We start from the raw sequence: 18,800 nt of genomic DNA on the forward strand, positions 1-18,800 counted from the left end.
TAGAAAAAGCAACATGCAGAGACTTATCATCTTTCACATGCTGACATTAACTATGATCCCAATTCTTTATATTTCATGCATTCTGTATGATTTATTTACTTTTTAATGTAACTGTGTATACTGACAGAATCTGTGAAAGAGAGAGAAAGATCTTATCTGGAATTAAACCATTTTTTGAACAGAAAACAAAACCACCAACCTCCTTTTCTGAAATATTCAATCACATGTGTGTATTACAAACATGCATGTATGCTGATGAAAAAAGACAGAGGCAGATGGATATACATGCATATGTGTATTCAATGACTATTACTCCCCTTACACACACACACACACACACACACACACACACACACACACCACACACAGAGGCAGATCAAAGCCTTGTCATTTACTCTGCCCTGACTGTCATGGCAACAATGAGGAGGAGAGCTGCACTTTCTGCTTTGTTAATGAGAGGTTAATTGAGAAAAGGAAATAAAAAAAGAAGGGAACACCAATCTCCATCATCGAGATTATAGGAGAACTTTGTGAAGAGAAAGGTTAAACTGCATCACAGTATAAATAAGTACTGTATGTTATTATTACAAGATGAATTTGTCTTGCCTTTTACATTTATCTATCTTTTAGGAATATCAGATAATTAAGAAATCAGCTCGCTCCCTGAGCACCATTCAAGTGGAGTCTCCATGGCGACTGGCACAGCCGTCCATTATATCCAGTATCGTGCTGATGAAAGGCCAGGGCAAGGTGAGTGCACTCCTTTGACAAGTTCACACTGAATAAGGCTCAACGCATGGTGAAGGTACTATATGTATGTATAAGCTCACTGTAACAGCATGTGTGTGTTGGTACGACCACACTCTGGTTCTAAAATCATTTTAGTCATTTTTTTCTACAATCGGGTATGCTTTTACATCACATATTGTTGAAAGGCTTTTCTTACTAAATGCACTGCTGGACCGCTGCACACACTGCACACACTGCACATGTGATGAAGGTCCCTGCTGGAATAGAAGCTGTCACACTGTGATTATGTGGTATGCACCTTAACTATTCAGCCATCAGGATGCCCAGGATCTATGCTTTTTTGAAAGTGGCAACATCACACCTCGAAAATTGTTGAGATTTCTGTGGGGAAATTTGTGGTAAAAAGAATGTAGAGCATGTCCATCTACCAGCCATCTCAACTACTAATATCGTCAACCTCATCACAGTTTAAGGGTGCTTTCACACCGCTAGTTCGATTATTTGGTCGGCACCAGGCAGTAAAATTGTTACATTTTAGCATACAGACTGCGTGTGGTCCGCGTTCACACATGCAAACGAACCACATTGGTCTGAATGACGTTTCGTCATCTTCCGGTGGAAATAAGCAGCAATTTCAACTTTCACAATGGAGCAACATGTTTGCGCACTGTTTCTTGCGCTGATCCTTGCTTTTTATATCATCAACATTACCCATTTCTAGCAAAATATCCAGTTTCGGAATGAGTCGTGGCTGCAGCTGGAGAACAATCTTCGGATGTACTGGATCCGCCGAAGGCGCATAGCGCGTCATTTCAGGCAGAGGAGATGCGCTATTTTCACCAATGCTGTCCTGCTGATGATGAGACAAGCATCTTTCCGATATAGCCCTAATAACAAAATGAAAGACAAGCAAGAATAGGCTATGGCTCGTTATTTAATCTTTTAGCTTGGTTTGCGACATGGTGAGATTCTACAGTTATTGAACACAGTGGATGATATTGTTATCAGTATGCATACTCTGAGAAGGATTTTGAAATGTATGGGGTTGTACCGAATTAAACATGTATATTTCAGATTAAATTAATTTCATACCAGTGTTTCCCCTACATTCATTCAGCAGCAGCACAACACCTACCAACACATGGCTAATTTGAATATTCAAATTAGCCATGTGTTGGTAGGTCACATGATTTGCGCTGCTGCTGAATGAATGTAGGGGAATATACACACAGCATGCAAATTAAGCACTGATGCATTTCGAATAGTTTGTTTAGACCTGAGTTGGTCCAGGTTCGCGTTCTCACCAGAGGTTAGCATTTGATGCGGAATCAAGCGGACCGAGACCACCTCTTTTTGGAGGTCAAGGTCCGCTTGATTTAGTGCTCACCCGAGTGCGATTGATGCTTTCACACCGACGAAAACGAACCGAACTAAGAGCCTTTGGTTCAAATGGACTGTTTAGTGCGCACCAACTGCTGTTGGTGTGAAAGCACACTTAACAGACGTTTGTCAGAGATCCATCAGCATCCTGTACAGAAGAATACTTATCACTAGCTGCTGACAGAAATCTGAGGAGAGATATGAGGAAAAAGATGAAAGAAAGAGCTTCTTCCCTTAGGCCATCAGGATGGTGAACTCTGACCTCTGAGCTCTCTATTTCCTCTGCCTTGTCTAGCTCAGTCATCAGCAAATCCTTTACCCTTTCCTGCACATTGTATATTGACAGATCCTTGATTTGAAAATGTGTTTCTATTGACATGTCTAAACATGATCTGTTTTCATCATGTTACTGAACTCTGTCTTTGTGCATAAGAACTACATGTTTAAACATTAAAACGGTTATTGATTACACCAGATGTATTTAAGTAAAGCAGCAGATAATAAGTTAGTCAAGAGTCAGGATGAATAAGGAATGACAATTTCAATTTGGGAAATGCTATCAACAAGTACAGGTCAATGTACAGTCATGGAAAAAAATATTAGACCACCTTTGTTTTCTTAATTTTTTTGTTCATTTTAATGCCTGGTACAACTAAGGTACATTTGTTTGGACAAATATAATGATGAAAACAAAAATAGCTCATAAGAGTTTAACTTAAGAGCTGATATCTAGACATTTTCCATGGTTTTCTTGATAATGATTTTGATTACCAAGAAAACCATAGAAAAAGGCTAGATATCAGCTCTTGAATTAAACTCTTATGAGCTATTTTTGTTGTAATAGCATTACCATCTCTCTGACTCTCAGAATAGGATTTTAAGATTCTTACCTTGCAGTTTGATTCTCGTGGTAACACAAGATCATCCAATAATCCATCTTGTCAAGCTTCAAGTAATGCTTTTGTGTCCGAACCACCGCTGGTTTGACCAGTTGACATCCAGGGAGAAGCTACTGGCAACGAGAGGCTTCAAGTCAGCCTGTGATAGACGGTGATAGAGATGGCCTGCCAAGTATTTCTTGAAAATACCTGCCCTTTCCAAACAGTTTCCATTTCCAGCTTTGCAGATGTTTCTGTGGAAAAAAACATCAGGCGCGTCACATTATAGAGTAATGTCACATTCCAGAGCAAACTACTTGAATCCTCCTCAGACACCTACAACAGATCCTTAAGTTTCCACCTAAAGTGTCCAACCTATTCATCTTTTTTGATAGCTTTTTGGTCCTGGAAATTGTCAAATTAGTCTCCATCACATCCATTTCATTTACCTGCAATGGCATTCTTTTTTAAGACACATTGTAGGCTCTGAGTTTACATGAAATCATGATATGTGGATGTTAATATAAATTATTTTATGATAAATGAATGCAAAATCACAAATAAATTAATCAAATCACAAATCAAAGCAATAAGCTAAGTATGTATAAAACATAAAACTTTTGGGTCAATTAACAATGTATAATAATTATTACCCATCCCTTGTCCCATTTAAAATTCTTATGTTATCCTCATTCCTGACTTCTCCATGGTCTTCTCAAGACATCACAACCAGCCCAGCTACTGAGCAACACTCTTTTTTTATTTTGTTTTAGTCATGTAGCAGTACTGAGAATGATGCTCTGTGAGTTCATGCTGAATACACTACTGCAATATTAGTGTTGTTAGAGAGGAGATGCGGAGGTATTGAAAATGAAATGTTCATAGGGCAGTTCTTCTCCTTTTCACCATAAAACAAAACACCAAAAAAGTACTTTAACTGTTACAGGGCCTGGGATTCAGTATTGTTGGTGGGCAGGACTCAGCACGTGGCCAGATGGGGATTTTTGTCAAAACTATTTTCCCTCATGGAGCTGCAGCAGCTGATGGACGGCTGAAAGAGGGTAACCTTTCCTTTTCATGCTGTCGTTCCGAAATTGAGAGTTTATAGGAAAATAAAATGTATAAGAGGAACAGTGATCTAAATTTACACTACACACCCGTCTCAGTCTAATTATATGCTTCCCTGTATAGGAGATGAGATTCTGGAAGTTAATGGAGAGTCTCTCCAAGGACTCACACACCAACAGGCCATCCAGACCTTCAAGGTGGGCTGCATGATGTCAATAGGATCTGTCTAACAGTGTTGTTAAATCAGATGTGAATCAGACTAGAATGTTTGTGAAGTAATATGTTTTTCCTTTCATCAAAGGAAAATTCTTATGCTCATATGCTTATGCCAGCAAGTAAACTGATCATTTTTTTTGTTAAAGAGATTAGGTCATTTTTTTTGTTGTTGTTTTAAAAATGTTTTTGAATTTGTCTGAAGCTTGGTCAGAAGGTTAAAGCTACACCTTTTATATTCTTTCAACAGCAACTGAAAAAAGGTGTCGTGACCCTGACGATTCGAACTCGTCTGCGCAGTCCCAGCTTGACACCCTGTCCAACCCCCACCCTCCTCAGCCGCTCCAACTCACCTAACTCCAATACCAGCGGGGGAACACCTGTACCCTCAGGGTTTGATGAGGCCGACAGCCACAAGGGCCCAGGCCCTGGTCCAAAAGACTGCATCATCATGGAGGTCACACTCAACAAAGGTTTGCTGACTTGATGAAAACTCAGACACTCATTCAGATACTCCCTTGTTTTCATTTAACTTCCTGTTTGGAGATGTCCTGCAGACACTGTCTTCTGACACCAAAAATAAGAGAGTAAACTTGTGTCATATATTTTGATTCAGATGACAAAAGCATCTTTTATAAATATTTATGTTACATGTGTTTTATTCACAGGTCAAACCAACAAACAGTATCACATGTATAGTCATGTTCAGGTAGAAAAAGAAACTGCTGTCTAAAAGCATCAATACCTCTTTCCATTGGGACTTTAAGGCTGTTTTTGTGGCACCTATTTATGAATTACATATTTGGGCTAGCTGTCAAACTTTAGAGGGAGGTCCTGTGCTATTTTTGCAGTGAATACTTTTTGAACACATCTTTTCTAATAGTGAATATTGATTTTTTTTTTTAGAGCCTAGTGTTGGTCTTGGGATAGGGGTTTGCTGCCTGACCCTGGATAACTCTGCTCCTGGCATCTACATCCATAGCCTGGCACTGGGATCAGTGGCAAAGATGGACGGAAGACTCAGGTAAAACTTAAGGGTCATGGTAGACGTGAATATGATAATATATCAAGATACCAAGATACCAATGAGCAGCACACTTTCATATGAGCTTATTGATTGAAAAGTGTATTCATAAATCATGTTATTCATATGATATTTACATATGAATGTACATGTGGGCATTTAACTTGGGGTATGTACAAAGAGAGGTCTTTGACTGACGCGTGTGCTTCCCCTTGCAGTCGTGGTGACCAGATACTAGAGGTGGACTCTGTAAGTCTCCGTCATGCTGCTCTCAGTGAGGCCTATGCCATCCTCAGTGAATGTGGCCCTGGACCTGTCAGTCTCATTATAAGCAGACACCCTAACCCCAAGGTAAGAGGATTCTCTTTTAAGATATTCAGCATCAAATCTAGTACTGTAAAAGCCCTATAATCCATATAATCTGGACTCTTGGGGATCCCACTGGGTACTTGGAACATGTCCAAGAAATCCAGGAGATGTGGAGTAAAGGGCAGATAACTCCCATTCACTTGGACTGTCAAACAAACCGGGATGCATTAGCCGTGTTTCCTTTAGGGGGAAAAGTGGCCTCCGGGAAAGTCTCAGGCCACGCCCTCTCAAAAGTCAGCTCACTCAGAGTGTCTCCATTACAAAAAGGCCCCCAGAGGGATTTACGAAACTCCGGAGGTGATGTATGGCTTTCGATTGTCGCGTAATTGCTTAGCGTCAGTTTCGACCGTGATCCGTGATCACATACATGACAGATTAAACACAGGAGACGCAACTGTGGTTGCCGTCGATAACATGCACAACGTCAGCAGCTGATCATAAACATAGTGATAGTAAATTAACCATCATCGCTAACTGTGCACAGAGTGTCTGGTGCTTGTTGTAAACAAACAGAGGTCGCTAAGTGAACACCTCCTGTAGCAGCAGCACATACACACTGTACTGCTACAGCACTAACTGTTAGCCTATTAGCAATTTGCAGACTGGACGCTAAGGGGTTAACATCCCCTCCGGCTCTGTGACTGTAGCTGGGAGAGACTGCTGGCAGCTCGTTAAGAAGAGTAAGAAGGAGTCTCCAAAAGTCACCAAAAACACCAGAAAAGTCGCCGGATTTGTCGCCAGTCGCTTTTTGAAAAATAATGACAAAATTGCTAAGTTAGCAACACTGCTTCGCAGGCTTCTACAAATGGTGCGTGTTGTTGTGGCGTCGAGTACTACGTCACATCCTGCTTATCGTTCTATCCAATCAGCAACCAGGCTTTTTTCAGGGGAGAAAAACGGCCCTGCTCTTCAACAGGGACGAAAAAAGTCCCGTCAAAAGACCGCTCTGGACGGCTCATATTCAAATTAGGGGCGTTTCGGCGAGTGAGACCTGCCTCATTCTGGGTATTGGACTGTAATGGAAACACCCTTACTATTTATGATTTGACAGTGCTGATATCTGCCATTCATCTCAGAGTCCTTGCCTAATTTAGGACTTTCTTTGAGGTTTTAGCTGTTTACATTTGATCCTCAATCTTCACGAACCTGCAGCATGAGGCTGCCACTGCACTTTTAGTGGGAGTGGCGGGTGTTTCATGATGAGAAGTCAATTTTGTTCGGACCATAAAGCATTCTTCCCGTTAATTTTAGATACTCCTTGTGAAGAATGAAACAAGAACTTACTCTTACGCCCTCACACTGAGTGTCTGCTTGTTTGTTGAACGCAGCCCCTCATGATGAGAAAGGAGTTTTCAGACGCTGTGAGACAGTCTCGCATGCACTTCATTTAAAGCTCACTGTTGCATTTAATGTGGGTTTTTGTGAGTGTTGACCATAGTCGCAGCAGGCAAACCAGTGTGGGTTCACGTCACCGCAACACAAACAAAGACTTGCATCTGTCATTGTCATGTCATGTTTGTTTAACATTCCATATGACGCCTTCATTACTGTTGGGTCTTTCTTGTAGTTGCCAGTCCAGTGTTGTTCCAGTTGCGATGACACTCTTTTATCTCATTGTGTTTCTCAGGTATCAGAGCAGGAGATGGATCACATTATAGCTCGATCCACAAACAGGGACAAAATGAGCAAAAACAGACACTCATCTCATTCCCAAGGTCTGATCTCTTCATCTACATCTACTTTTATTTGATTTAGTCCTGCTTGTGTTTTATTTTCTCCTGCACTGCAGTCATTTCACAGTGTCCATAATATGAACACCATAGTTCACTTAAGTGCTAAGGAAGTTCAAAAGCACACTTGAGTATTTTTTAACTGTCACAGTTGTAATCTGTAGGTGTGTCCTGTAAGAGCCCCTGCCCAACGCTGAAGGACCGGCAGGGAGAGGGCTCCCCTGCTCTCAGCTGGACCATGAAGAGATTCCTTGAGCCTGCAAGTAGAGTAGGTTTTCATTCAATATTCATGTTTTATATCTTAGTTCAAACACACACATTGCAAGGTTCAGTTTCATTCTTGTTAAATAGTGCATTAGTATTATTTTTTCATACAGGCACTCACTGAGCCATTATTCTAACAAAGCTATCTGTGACTTGCAGAGATGGGCATACAATGTGCATACACAGCTGTATATGTTGTCTGGGCAAGTAGCTTTTTATAAACCATCTTTGTTTTTGTTAGGCAGCGACTTCTAGTGGCCATAGTAATTATGTAAGGGGATGTAGTTTAAAGAGACACAAAGTCCATAAAGGGAGAAAGTGACTGGATGGTCAGTACTTTTACTAGGAGACCAAGGTTTGTGTTGCTTTGTGTGAAACTAAGTCAGTATTGAATTACTTTAACTCAACTGTTGATTATATGCCATGGTTGTGTGACAGAAACCCTTTTCACAGTGGGTTTCTGCAAAAGTGCCATTCATATTAAACAGCATAATATTGGTGACCATTCACATTGCAATCTGGCTTTGCAGAACGAAGTGGGAGTAGATGGTAGTGACATGTAACAGACCAGACTGTGTACAATAAGCTGTGGCAGTGCACATACCATAAGCGCTAGCATCAGCGAGTGCATTCAAAACAATGATAGTGGAAGAACTCCATATCCTGTTTCTCGCTGTAGAGATTCTAAAGACTCAAGCAAAGTTGTTCTGCATTTTGCTGATTAAACTACTGTCAGACTCTAGTGAGAGCATGTTTCTGATGATATGGTCCACTTTCTTTCTTATTACCTGGCTGTTGGTGGCACAAGTATGTACGTCACATATCTTCTATCTTGCAGGCTCTGTTGTTCACATTGAGCCCGCCTCAAACAGTCTAGTTAATTTAACGCCTCTGTTACGACCTCCAATGGCGGTACAGATCCAGGATCAATAGGCCCATTACGCCTCTGGGACGTTCCATTTACTGTTGAGATTTTCATCAGAACACACTTGTGTGAAGATTTTTGTTAAACAGTTATGTTTGAATCCCTCAGTCAGCAGTCTTCTTATTCCCTGCCTTTTGATGGTGCAATGCTTTGTTTCTTTCTGCATTACCACCAACAACTGTTGCTCTGTGAATAGAGTAAAACCCACGGATACAGATATTCATTCATCTGAAAGACATGAGTTATGACCATGCTTAGCTGCATATTTTAAGTTCAGCAATTCATTTTTATTGGCTGTTTGTTCAAATAGGAACATTAGGTGTGTGGTTGTGTTTTTCCTCCTCCTTTACCTTGATTTGTTGTTGTTTTTTTTTTTCATTTTCACAATTGTGTAGCAGGGGTCTCTGAGCTCAGAGACAGAGTTATCTCAGTACTTCTCCCAGGACGTTTCCAGCCACTCGTTCTCGTCTGATTCCATGCTGATGGGCACAAACAGTGATGAGGCGCTCCACCAGCAGAGCTGCAATACCTCCATGGATGACAACTCATCACAGCCAAATGGTAAACACTTCACGTATTTAAATACCATGCAGAGATTTCAGGATTGGGTTCCTCGACAGGGATTAAACCTTTATACAGTCTATGGATTAAACCCAGCTTTGGAGTAAAGTGATTTTGAAACCTAATTAACTGAAGGTGTCTTTGTTAGATATGGATGTATCCAGTTTAGAATTTACTCAAATGAGCCCTAGCGGAATATGTGAGTTACTCCAAGACTAATGATGGTGACAAAGGTGTAACCTTCATGAAAATGTATTATTTGGAATATATTCATAAAGATCAAACAGCATCAGCAGTCTGTTAATGAGGACAGTGTTTTTACGCAGTAGAGTCGTGTACTTACTTGAGCTGGTACTGGTACATGACTGAGTATTTTTTCACATTTCAATTTTTCTCTCTTCCATCGCCACGTGAATTCAACAAAAAGTGTTTTCATTTCATGTTCCCCCTTAAGATTTTTTGATCTTAAGCTAATGAATATCAAATACCATCTTTTCATGATTCTTTTTTTCCTACTCCAGTCGTCAGTGGGCGTGTCTCACAGTGCCACTAGGGGACCTTGTTTTAGATTGATTACCTAATATTTCACCATGTTTCTCTCATGATTGGTAACTTTTGTTTGGGACAGCGCAAAATTAGCATCAATCTAAATTTTATTTGCTACAGAAAGCCAATTTTAAGGCTGGATTAAATGATCTAAATTAAGGCGTACTCTTGATTTAATTCAAACCAAGAGCAAATTTGTAACAACTGCGACCATGCATGCAACCGTGGGCTCATGCATTCACACACACACACACACAACCTCCATGCCAAATTTCAGCCTCCTAGGGCGTAAACTGAGGCAACCAAATGGTTGAAAATTTGCATGGACCAACCCATCTGACAGAGCAAGCTATAGAGATGCTGGTTGCAGCAAAACATTTTAATGCTTTGTGACACTGTGTCATCTTTGTCTGTTTTTAACCTGCAATGAAAATGGCTGTTTGTTAACCTGTTAATTTTTGTTACCTGCATCTTATTTTCAGCATTCCCACCCTGTCTAACAGTAGTGGAGAATGGCCCTATGTACAACGCATCACAAGACAAGACTGCTGTTCCTCTTAGTCACCAGGTGGAGGCAGTTTCCGAGCCCAATACTGTCTCTAGCCCCACCTCAGTGCGAAGCCCACTCCTCCGACAGCGACGAGTGTTGTGCTTTGAGGATGAGCTCAGTGATGATGAAGACTCCATCAACACTAAAAACATTGGGCTCTTCCACAGACCAACAAAATCTGACTCTGTTAACTTCAATGAGGCCCAAGCATCTGAAATTTGCAAAACTGAGTTAGCAGGTATAACTTCAGTGTCATCTTTGGATATTAATGGAAACAGTGAAGATGGCGATCTGCTGAGGTGTGGAAGCCATGAAGTGTCAACACCACTCTATGGTGGTTTCTCACAGGAAGGTACCGCCAATATGTGTGAGTCATCTGGATCTAAGTCACCCCTCATGCCTATCCGCAAAGCAGGGGGGGCAAGCAGTGTGGGCTCTGGCCCCAGTAATTTGACCATCAGTAGTGAGAATTATACAAATCAAGATGACGGACAGTTGGAGTCAAAGCGCTCCCCAAAGCTTGAGCATAAAGCTGTGACACGGGTCAAAAGTATGATGAGCATTGAAGCACCAAACCTGCCCCAGCAGCAGAAGTCCAAAGTGGATGAGCCCTCTCCAGGCCTAGGTCTATCACAGCCCCCCTCCCAGTTAGTACAGTGTGGAAGAAACCCTAAGGCTTCTGGTGCATTGGTACCCCATCAGGACTCTAAGAAGGGAGATACCAGCGAGCTTGTGGGTGATTGTACCATCGATACTGTGACCCTGAAGAGAAGTGAAGATGAGTCGTTTGGTCTTGACCTCGAGATTATGTCATCTCCTCTGAAAGTTGTCATTGCTGGAATAAAGCCTGGGGGTGCAGCAGAAAGGGTATGTCTGATTGGTTTTTACTTAAAGATATTGTAAGATTGATGGGAATGAAAATACTTTTGACTTTACATAAGTCTTCTCGGTTTTAATTAGTTTAATATAAATATAAATAATATATTCTGTCTAGGTGACGAGGCCACATTTATCTCTTTTGTTTATTTGTATATCCAGGAATCTACGGGAAAGCTGTGTCCTGGAGATGTGATTGTAAAAATTGGAGAAAAATTGGTGTGCTCCTGTACATACCAGGAAATCTGTGAGCTCATGCAAAACCTTCCCATTACACTATCCTTGGAAATAAAGAGACCAGTTTCAGGTAAGACCCTGACTTTATTCAGTAGTTATAGGTCATCTGGCATCAGTGTCATGCATTCACCTTAGGACTACACATTGGATCTTTACAGTAAGCAGAGATCCTGATGCAGAGACAGGGGAAAAAGGGGGAAAACTTGCTTAACACTTTACCTTAATATGCTGTCCCTGACATGGCACTCCATTAGCCAATTAGTAGTGACCATGCACAAAAATGTGTAATATTACGCACGCACAACCTCCATTGTAGAGATTGGGGGTGTTACGTCCCCTCTTAAAAATAATGAGGACAGCAACACAACAACCAAGAAGTGCATTAGTCAAAGTGAGGTGTAAATTAAACGAGTTTTATTTAACAGTGCTTCAACCAAAAATGTGCAAATAAGGTTCACAAAAGTTTGGGAGGAATGGGAAGAGGTGGTGGTGCCAAATAATTGAAATTAGTATAACAAAACAAGGCGTGACTAAACTAGTATACAACAAAATAAACTCATAAAACAAAGACCTAACTGATTTGTCTACAAATAGTGTTTAGAAATAAATACATGTGTGGCACCAACCAATATACCTAGTGCAGGGATGGGCAACTGGAGGCCCGGGGGCCCCATACTTGAAGCATTTGAGCATGAAATCTTAAAAGTGCAGTTTAAAAATGCACAAAATTACTTGCAATTATTATCTGCTGTTCTTGCACAAAAAAAAAAGAAATCACAGTAAGTGGTTATTTTTTATTTGCTTCAAACCTTTTGTATTCCTATTTATACTCTTATACATTTATTTCAGCATGAAATATTTTAAGTTACTGCACTGTAAACATATTTAAAATTGCAGTTTCATCATATCTGGTGAAGTGCACGGTCCTATATGTGGCCCTGTGGTAGTGTCCATGAAAAATTGTGGCCCCCTCCAGCATTTAAATTGCCCATCCCTGGTCTAGTGTGTGTAACAAATTATCTATGTGATGCAATGTAGGGGACCCAACTTACTTACGCCCCAATCACCACCACAAATCACATCTAAGTTTCACAGCACACAAAACACAAGTCTCACAGACAGGGACAAAATGAGGACAAGATGGCAGAGAGAGGTGATCCTGACAACACACCGCCTCTGATTGGCCAGCTCCACAGGTGGAACTCAGCTTTCCAGGTGGATTGTTAGCACCTGGGAAGGAAACAGAAAGGAGGGGAGAGGAGACGCAGAAACACACAAAATAGCCCTCTGGCACATAACGGGGGAAATCAGGACCCATTGTAGCATATGTTTCCCCCTTGGGGAGCAGTGACTGCAGGAACACCAGCAGTTTCCTGAGCTGTATTGTTGTCCTGTTGATTTCCTGCCTTTGCCTCTATTTATTGTCTTTCCTGTTTAATTTGGGTCAGCTTCACACATGAAAACAAACTGATGAATATACAGGGTATTTAGCCCCCCCCCCCCCCCCCAAAAAAAGTGTGGAGATGTTATTTTTTTATTGATATTTTCCAAAGTCCTGCACATACAACCCTGATTCAATAAAAGCTGAGATGTGGTGTAAAACGTAACTAAAAAAGGAATGTTGTATTGTATATTTACAAAACAAAAGTTTATCATTAACCCTATAAAACCCTCTGCTCTGGGTAGGTTTAGGGGTCAGGGGAGGGTTAGGATTAGACCAAATAGCACTTTGAGCCTAAATATATAGAAGGACAACTGTTGGCCAAAATAATGTATGAAGCTTCATTTGAAAGGTAACATCTTGAAGTTTATGCAGTTGTTATTATATACATTTTCGAGAACATTCCAGCTTTTTTGGAATCGGGGTTGTACATGTGATGTGGTGGTGTATATTATATATATATATATCTTGCACTTCTTCTCATTAGTGTTCACAAGCCATTAGTATCAGAATGCTAATCAGTTTGCCTTTAAAAAGAGCTCCATTTCTTTCCCTTTTATGCTGACATAAGATATAGGATCATCCCTCCCTCACTTACTTCCCCAAAGCAACCTGCAAGCATCTGGCTTTCTATCCATGGTGACTATCTTATACAGTCTATTTTACCTTTCATTTCCAATACCGTATCTAGCCAGTAGTTTAACTCCCTGTGTGCTTTCTATGTCTTAGTTTGAGAACTGATAATTTTATAGTAGAGTAGTGTGAGAATCTTAATCTAGATAGCATAGACATTGCTGTGTATCACTGTTTCTTGATCACCAAAAGAGAGTTGTATTACCATGTCATTATAGAAAAAAAGTCTCCTCTGACTAATTTCTCCACACTGTAGACTTATTAGAATTTTTAATTCTACAGTTGGCAAATGGATGAGTCTTTTAGCCTTTCATCTTTGCATCTTTCCCAGTTGAATCTGTTATATAAGAGACGGCAACAGAAGAACTACCCCGGTGACATCCTGCATCAAGCACAGCAATGTCTCTCATAGCTTAAGTTTCTGAACTAATCAATGACTTCTTTCCTGTATCTACTGTACCGTACCTTTAGTCTTTCCTCATATAATCTGACACCTATGATTCAACATATCATCTTTATTTTCTGTGTTCTACAATATGCCTCCATGCATGGCCTCTCCTTATTTTATGAATCCTCAAATGTGATAATATAATAGTTCAATGAGCCATCAGTTATCATTTTGAAAAACAATTTAAATAATATAATAATTTGAAATAACTTCTATTTGCTGTATTTAGTCTTAGATTAACAATTAGTTACATTGCCAGGGAAAGAAAATCTGTTATGCCAAAGCTCTCATTTATCCTGTTCTGGAGTTATTTAGTTCTTGTTCTGGTCTAGAAATATTAATCTGTTTGGAGTTATAAAAATAACAATCAACCCTCTCTCTGTTCCTTCTCTTGCTTCCATTAAAGAGGTTTTGAGATTGCTTATTTATTTTTTCTCATGATATAGACCATGAATGTTAACGAACATTGGTGAACAGAAGCAGTCCAATGAAATTACAATACAAATTAATTAATTTGATTATGTGACTAACCGGGAGGTGGAACACAACTTTATGTAACTACAGTATACTATAGCACAACTAGGTTTGGGAATTCTAAATGCTCTGTGTATTGCAGGTGGAAGTGAAAGATAATCAGTGGAGAATGGCTCGGTTATGTTCTCCAAAGACCTTCTAGATGTAGATCAGTTGACATAGCATTAATGAAAACCACCACCCTGGACATTGTTCATTAATTATGTTTGTTTTATTGCATGACATGTATGTAACCTCACTGACTGAGCTGCAAGATAACATAGCATTGGTAGTTTTAGATAGTGTTTCTTGTTGTAGGGGCAGCTGTGTGTGAGGGTGTGTGTTTAATTGGATGAATGAGAGGCCAATTGTAAAGTGCTTTATCCATTAGGGACAGTTCACTGCAAAATAAAAAAAGACATATTTCTCTCTTATCTGTAGTGCTATTTATCAATCTAGATTCTTGTGGTGTGAGTTCCTAAGTGTTGAAGATATCGACTGTAGAGATGTCTGCCTTCTCTCTAGTACAATAGAAATTGATGGCACTGTGCTTGTTCAAAGTACAAAAAAAAATACATTTGAAAAACTTAACAGCAATGTGTCTATGTAGAAATCATGATCCAGTTGTTCAAAATAATTGACAGACCGTATTCCTTGACAGGAGGAAGCGCAGATCGACACGGCTAGCTTGTGGAGATTAGTTTATAGCTAACCGAAGCTGCTAGCTCACCTAGCACCACTGAGCTAGCGTTAGCCAGCTTAGTGAGGAGGACGCCATGTAGTTCCATTATACGAGAGAGAAGGCAAACATCTCTAAGGCCAATATCTCAAACACTCGGAAACTCTTACCAAAACAATCACTAACTCTAATCTCAAATTTAAAATGAGTGTATGTTTTCCCAGTGTTTCCCTGTTTGTACTGTGTTCAAATACATGTAGGTCACAAATGATTACCAAATAATGGCAAATAGCACTACTAGTTAGAGAAAAAAATAAATACATTTGGGGTGAACTGTCCCTTTAAGGTTAAAAAAAAAAAAAAGCGCTCTATAAGTGCACTCAATTTACCATTTTGGAAAAGTATTTGTTTGTCATGTCAAATAATTAATTGAAAGTTTCTCTTTCATTCAGTCCTAACTAAACAGCTTACTTTTAATTTTTGGTCCCAGCTGTAGATCGACTGTCCAGTTTGAAAATGTCATCAGGGAGCAGTGATGGATCTACTAGACTGAACCTGGCCAGATCTGTTCATGGGAGATCTGATGATGGACAAGTAATAAATGCAAAGTCAGAGGATTCCTGCCACACAACCCAATCACAACAAGACCTTCAAATACCCATCACCAATATAGATGACATTTTGTCAGACGTGAGCCTCTGCAATGATAAAAATGCACACACCAAATCCCCATACAAAACATTATCTAACAATCCTGCATCCTGCTGTTCAAGCCAACATACAATAGCCCTGTCTGAGAAAGCTGGCTCTCAGGTTCCAATACAGCCCAGCTCCCTGGAATATTTCATCTTGGATGCAGGAAGTGAAAAAGATGCCATTCTCCCTGTGGAGACAACACATGTGAACCAATTACAGGAAGAAAGCTCTGCTGTTTTGAGTGAATCATGTTCCAAAAGGCCTGATGCTGGTTCTAAGTGCATGTATCCCATAGAAGATGACAGTGATTCAAACAGTAACTCCACCAGTGACAACAGTGTGATGGTCAATACCATGGCTGGCAGTGGTGCTCTTCTTCACGAGGCCTCCTCAGATGATGAGGAAGTGGAGTTTTGTTTATGTGATGCCCAGCAACCTGCTGCTGAGGGACTCTCACATTTAAACCAGCCACCAAATGGGTCTTATCAGCATCCCAGTAGTGAAAATGAAAACATAGATCCGACATTGTTATTGCAGGTCTCCGCTGATTCCTCAGTGACAAACAAAGAAAACTCTGTTAGAACAATGCAATACTCACAGCTCTCTCAGTTGTCAGGGGCCTCCTCCACAGAGCAACTATGCCAATCTTCCAACAGTACAATACCTGTGTCTTCTATAGAGTGCCACATTAAAAGTGCCATTGAACCCTGTGACCAAGTTAAAGCACATATGACATCCAGTTCTGGAAGTCTACTCACTTACAGAAGCCCCTCCCCACACGATACCCAAAGTGTCACTCAGGGTACTTCTGCAGCTGTGTGTGCAGATGCTTCCCTGACCTCAACTTTATTAAAGCATTTGAATACACAAACACCCCCTTTACCTTCAATGGAATCGGATGCCTCAGGTTCAAACATTGGCAGATCAGACACAAAAGTGTCAGCACCAATGATAAACAAAGAAAAGATCTTGGAGTGTAGAACTAATTTAAGCCCACATGCTATCTCAGTGCTTAACAAGAACTCTGGGCTAAAAGACCTTGATAATTCAGACCATCCCTCGTGGAGTAGTAGCTTTAAACTCCAAGTTGAAACTCAAATCAGATTAAACACGAGTGCTCCCAAATTGAAGGGCCTTAGTATTAAGAGTAAGAACAAACCAGAAAAGGAGCTTCTTCAAAAAGCTACCAGGAGTGAAAGTCCAGTTAATTTAAACAAAAATGCTTCTCCGAACCAGTCAACAAAATTACTTCCAATGGAAACCATGTCCAGCTTTGTGAAGACCAATAACCAGCCTGATATGAACAGTTGCCTTGATTTGCCCAAAGTAGGTGACAGAAAGCAAGTTACTGAGCACGGGCCTCCAGGTGGCACATTACAAACTGTCCATCTAGGCTCCAAAGCACCAGCCAAATCACAGAGCCCATCACACACCCCTGCCACTCAGAGAACATTTATAGAAGTCCGACTGTCTACCTTATCCTGTTCACCACCACAAGTTATGGCACACAATGAAAAGGTGAATTCAAAAGACTGTAAACCTTCTCAAAGAGACACCAATGCAAGATTAGCACTCATGTTTTCTCCTGCCAACTCCACAGAAGAAAAATCAAACAAAGCTAATTCAACCACAGGTAATGACTCAAAACTCAGTACTGCTGTGGAGACAGGGGGGACCCTAAAGTCCAGCACATCCAGACTCTATGTAAAGACAATAGAAAGGCGAAGCTTCTCCACAGACACGGCCTTGTCTGCAGACTACAGTCCCTTCTCTGTCAGACATAAGATAAAGTCCTTTGAAAACCTGGCTAACTTTGACAAGCCGGTGGCTAAAAGCAGTGACATTCAATCTTATTCTCTGGCATATAGCACCTCACTTAACCAAAGGATTGCTGGTTATATGGGCTTGGTTAATTCCATTGAGTGCCGGGCACGACAAAGGAGTTTTAGTTCTTATGTGGAGAATCTAATCCCTACCACACCCTGCTCACCTCTTCTTGGTAAATCTCCATCTGGCATTACACTGATAAACCTTGAGCTTCCTCATTCAAGCTGTAACACAGCTCCCCCGACTGAAGTTAATTCTGAGACCCAAGTTCAAAAATCTACAGATGGGACTGCACCACAGACCCCTCAGGTGCTGCGGAGGAAACATGGCAAACTTCCCCGCAGCAGGTTGCGGCAGCTCAGGGCTCTCAGTATGCCTGAGTTGGAAAAACTATGCACAGAGGACTTTACCAGAGACCATGGTACAGCCATGGAAACAACTGAGCCTGGCAGCTATCCCACTGAACCTCTTAAAGCCACAGTGACTAAGAGCTGTCAACCCCCTGCAACCATGACGAAAGTGGATGTGTGCCGAGGGGATCTTGGATCCACTGACGAGGCTTCTCAAGAAACCCCGGAGGCACATGGGCAACAGCCTGGCTGGTCAATCAGGTGAGGAGTTCAATTGAAAGTTGCTCATTTAAAATCCTGTTTTCAAAGAACATTGAAGCCACTATATGTAGAAACTAAATATGTCAAACTTTGTAGTTTTGTCAAGATACTGTAGCAGACTACAATAAAGTGAGGCATTAGCGTAACTCTTGGGGGCAAAGAAATCTGAGATTATATTTATCATGTGCCAATATATATAGTGGTTTAACAAGAAAAAGTCATTGTGAGAATGAAGGCATAATGTCCTAAAAAGAAGATTAATTTTACAATGACAGAAAGTGATAAAATCTCATTTAAATTGGGATGTATTAGCTTTCACAATCAACCTTTTACTAATGGATCCTACATAGGAAATGCAAGGACACAGCGCCACCTAAAACAGTTTGGTTATTTCACATGAGAGATTTCTTAATTTGTGTTTTCTCTGCGCTCTTCCCAGGTGTTTTATAGTGGGCAGAGTTCAGTTGGAAGGAACATGAGATTGTGTACTTCCATGCACCAGTCAGAGTTCAGCATTTGACATTACTATTTGTTGACATTTGTTTGCATAAGTTGTCAGGGCACATCTAATCATAGCTGAT

At 40.6% G+C, this 18,800-nt stretch overlaps 1 protein-coding gene across 1 annotated transcript in view; it reads left to right on the forward strand.

Annotated features, from left to right (window-relative positions):
* The window catches only part of pdzd2 (PDZ domain containing 2), a 58,288-nt gene that overhangs the window by 34,525 nt on the left and 4,963 nt on the right, over positions 1–18,800 (forward strand). Inside the window, exons 10-21 of the mRNA XM_059337869.1 lie at positions 631–750; positions 3,955–4,069; positions 4,200–4,273; positions 4,540–4,762; positions 5,196–5,313; positions 5,532–5,664; positions 7,310–7,397; positions 7,577–7,680; positions 8,997–9,162; positions 10,191–11,125; positions 11,297–11,441; positions 15,576–18,219. Of these exons, the coding sequence (XP_059193852.1) occupies positions 631–750; positions 3,955–4,069; positions 4,200–4,273; positions 4,540–4,762; positions 5,196–5,313; positions 5,532–5,664; positions 7,310–7,397; positions 7,577–7,680; positions 8,997–9,162; positions 10,191–11,125; positions 11,297–11,441; positions 15,576–18,219 (4,865 nt within the window). The remainder of the gene's footprint in view (positions 1–630; positions 751–3,954; positions 4,070–4,199; positions 4,274–4,539; positions 4,763–5,195; positions 5,314–5,531; positions 5,665–7,309; positions 7,398–7,576; positions 7,681–8,996; positions 9,163–10,190; positions 11,126–11,296; positions 11,442–15,575; positions 18,220–18,800) is intronic.

Source organism: Centropristis striata, chromosome 7 (genome assembly GCF_030273125.1).
Source record: "Centropristis striata isolate RG_2023a ecotype Rhode Island chromosome 7, C.striata_1.0, whole genome shotgun sequence".
NCBI classification, from domain to species: Eukaryota; Metazoa; Chordata; class Actinopteri; order Perciformes; family Serranidae; genus Centropristis; species Centropristis striata.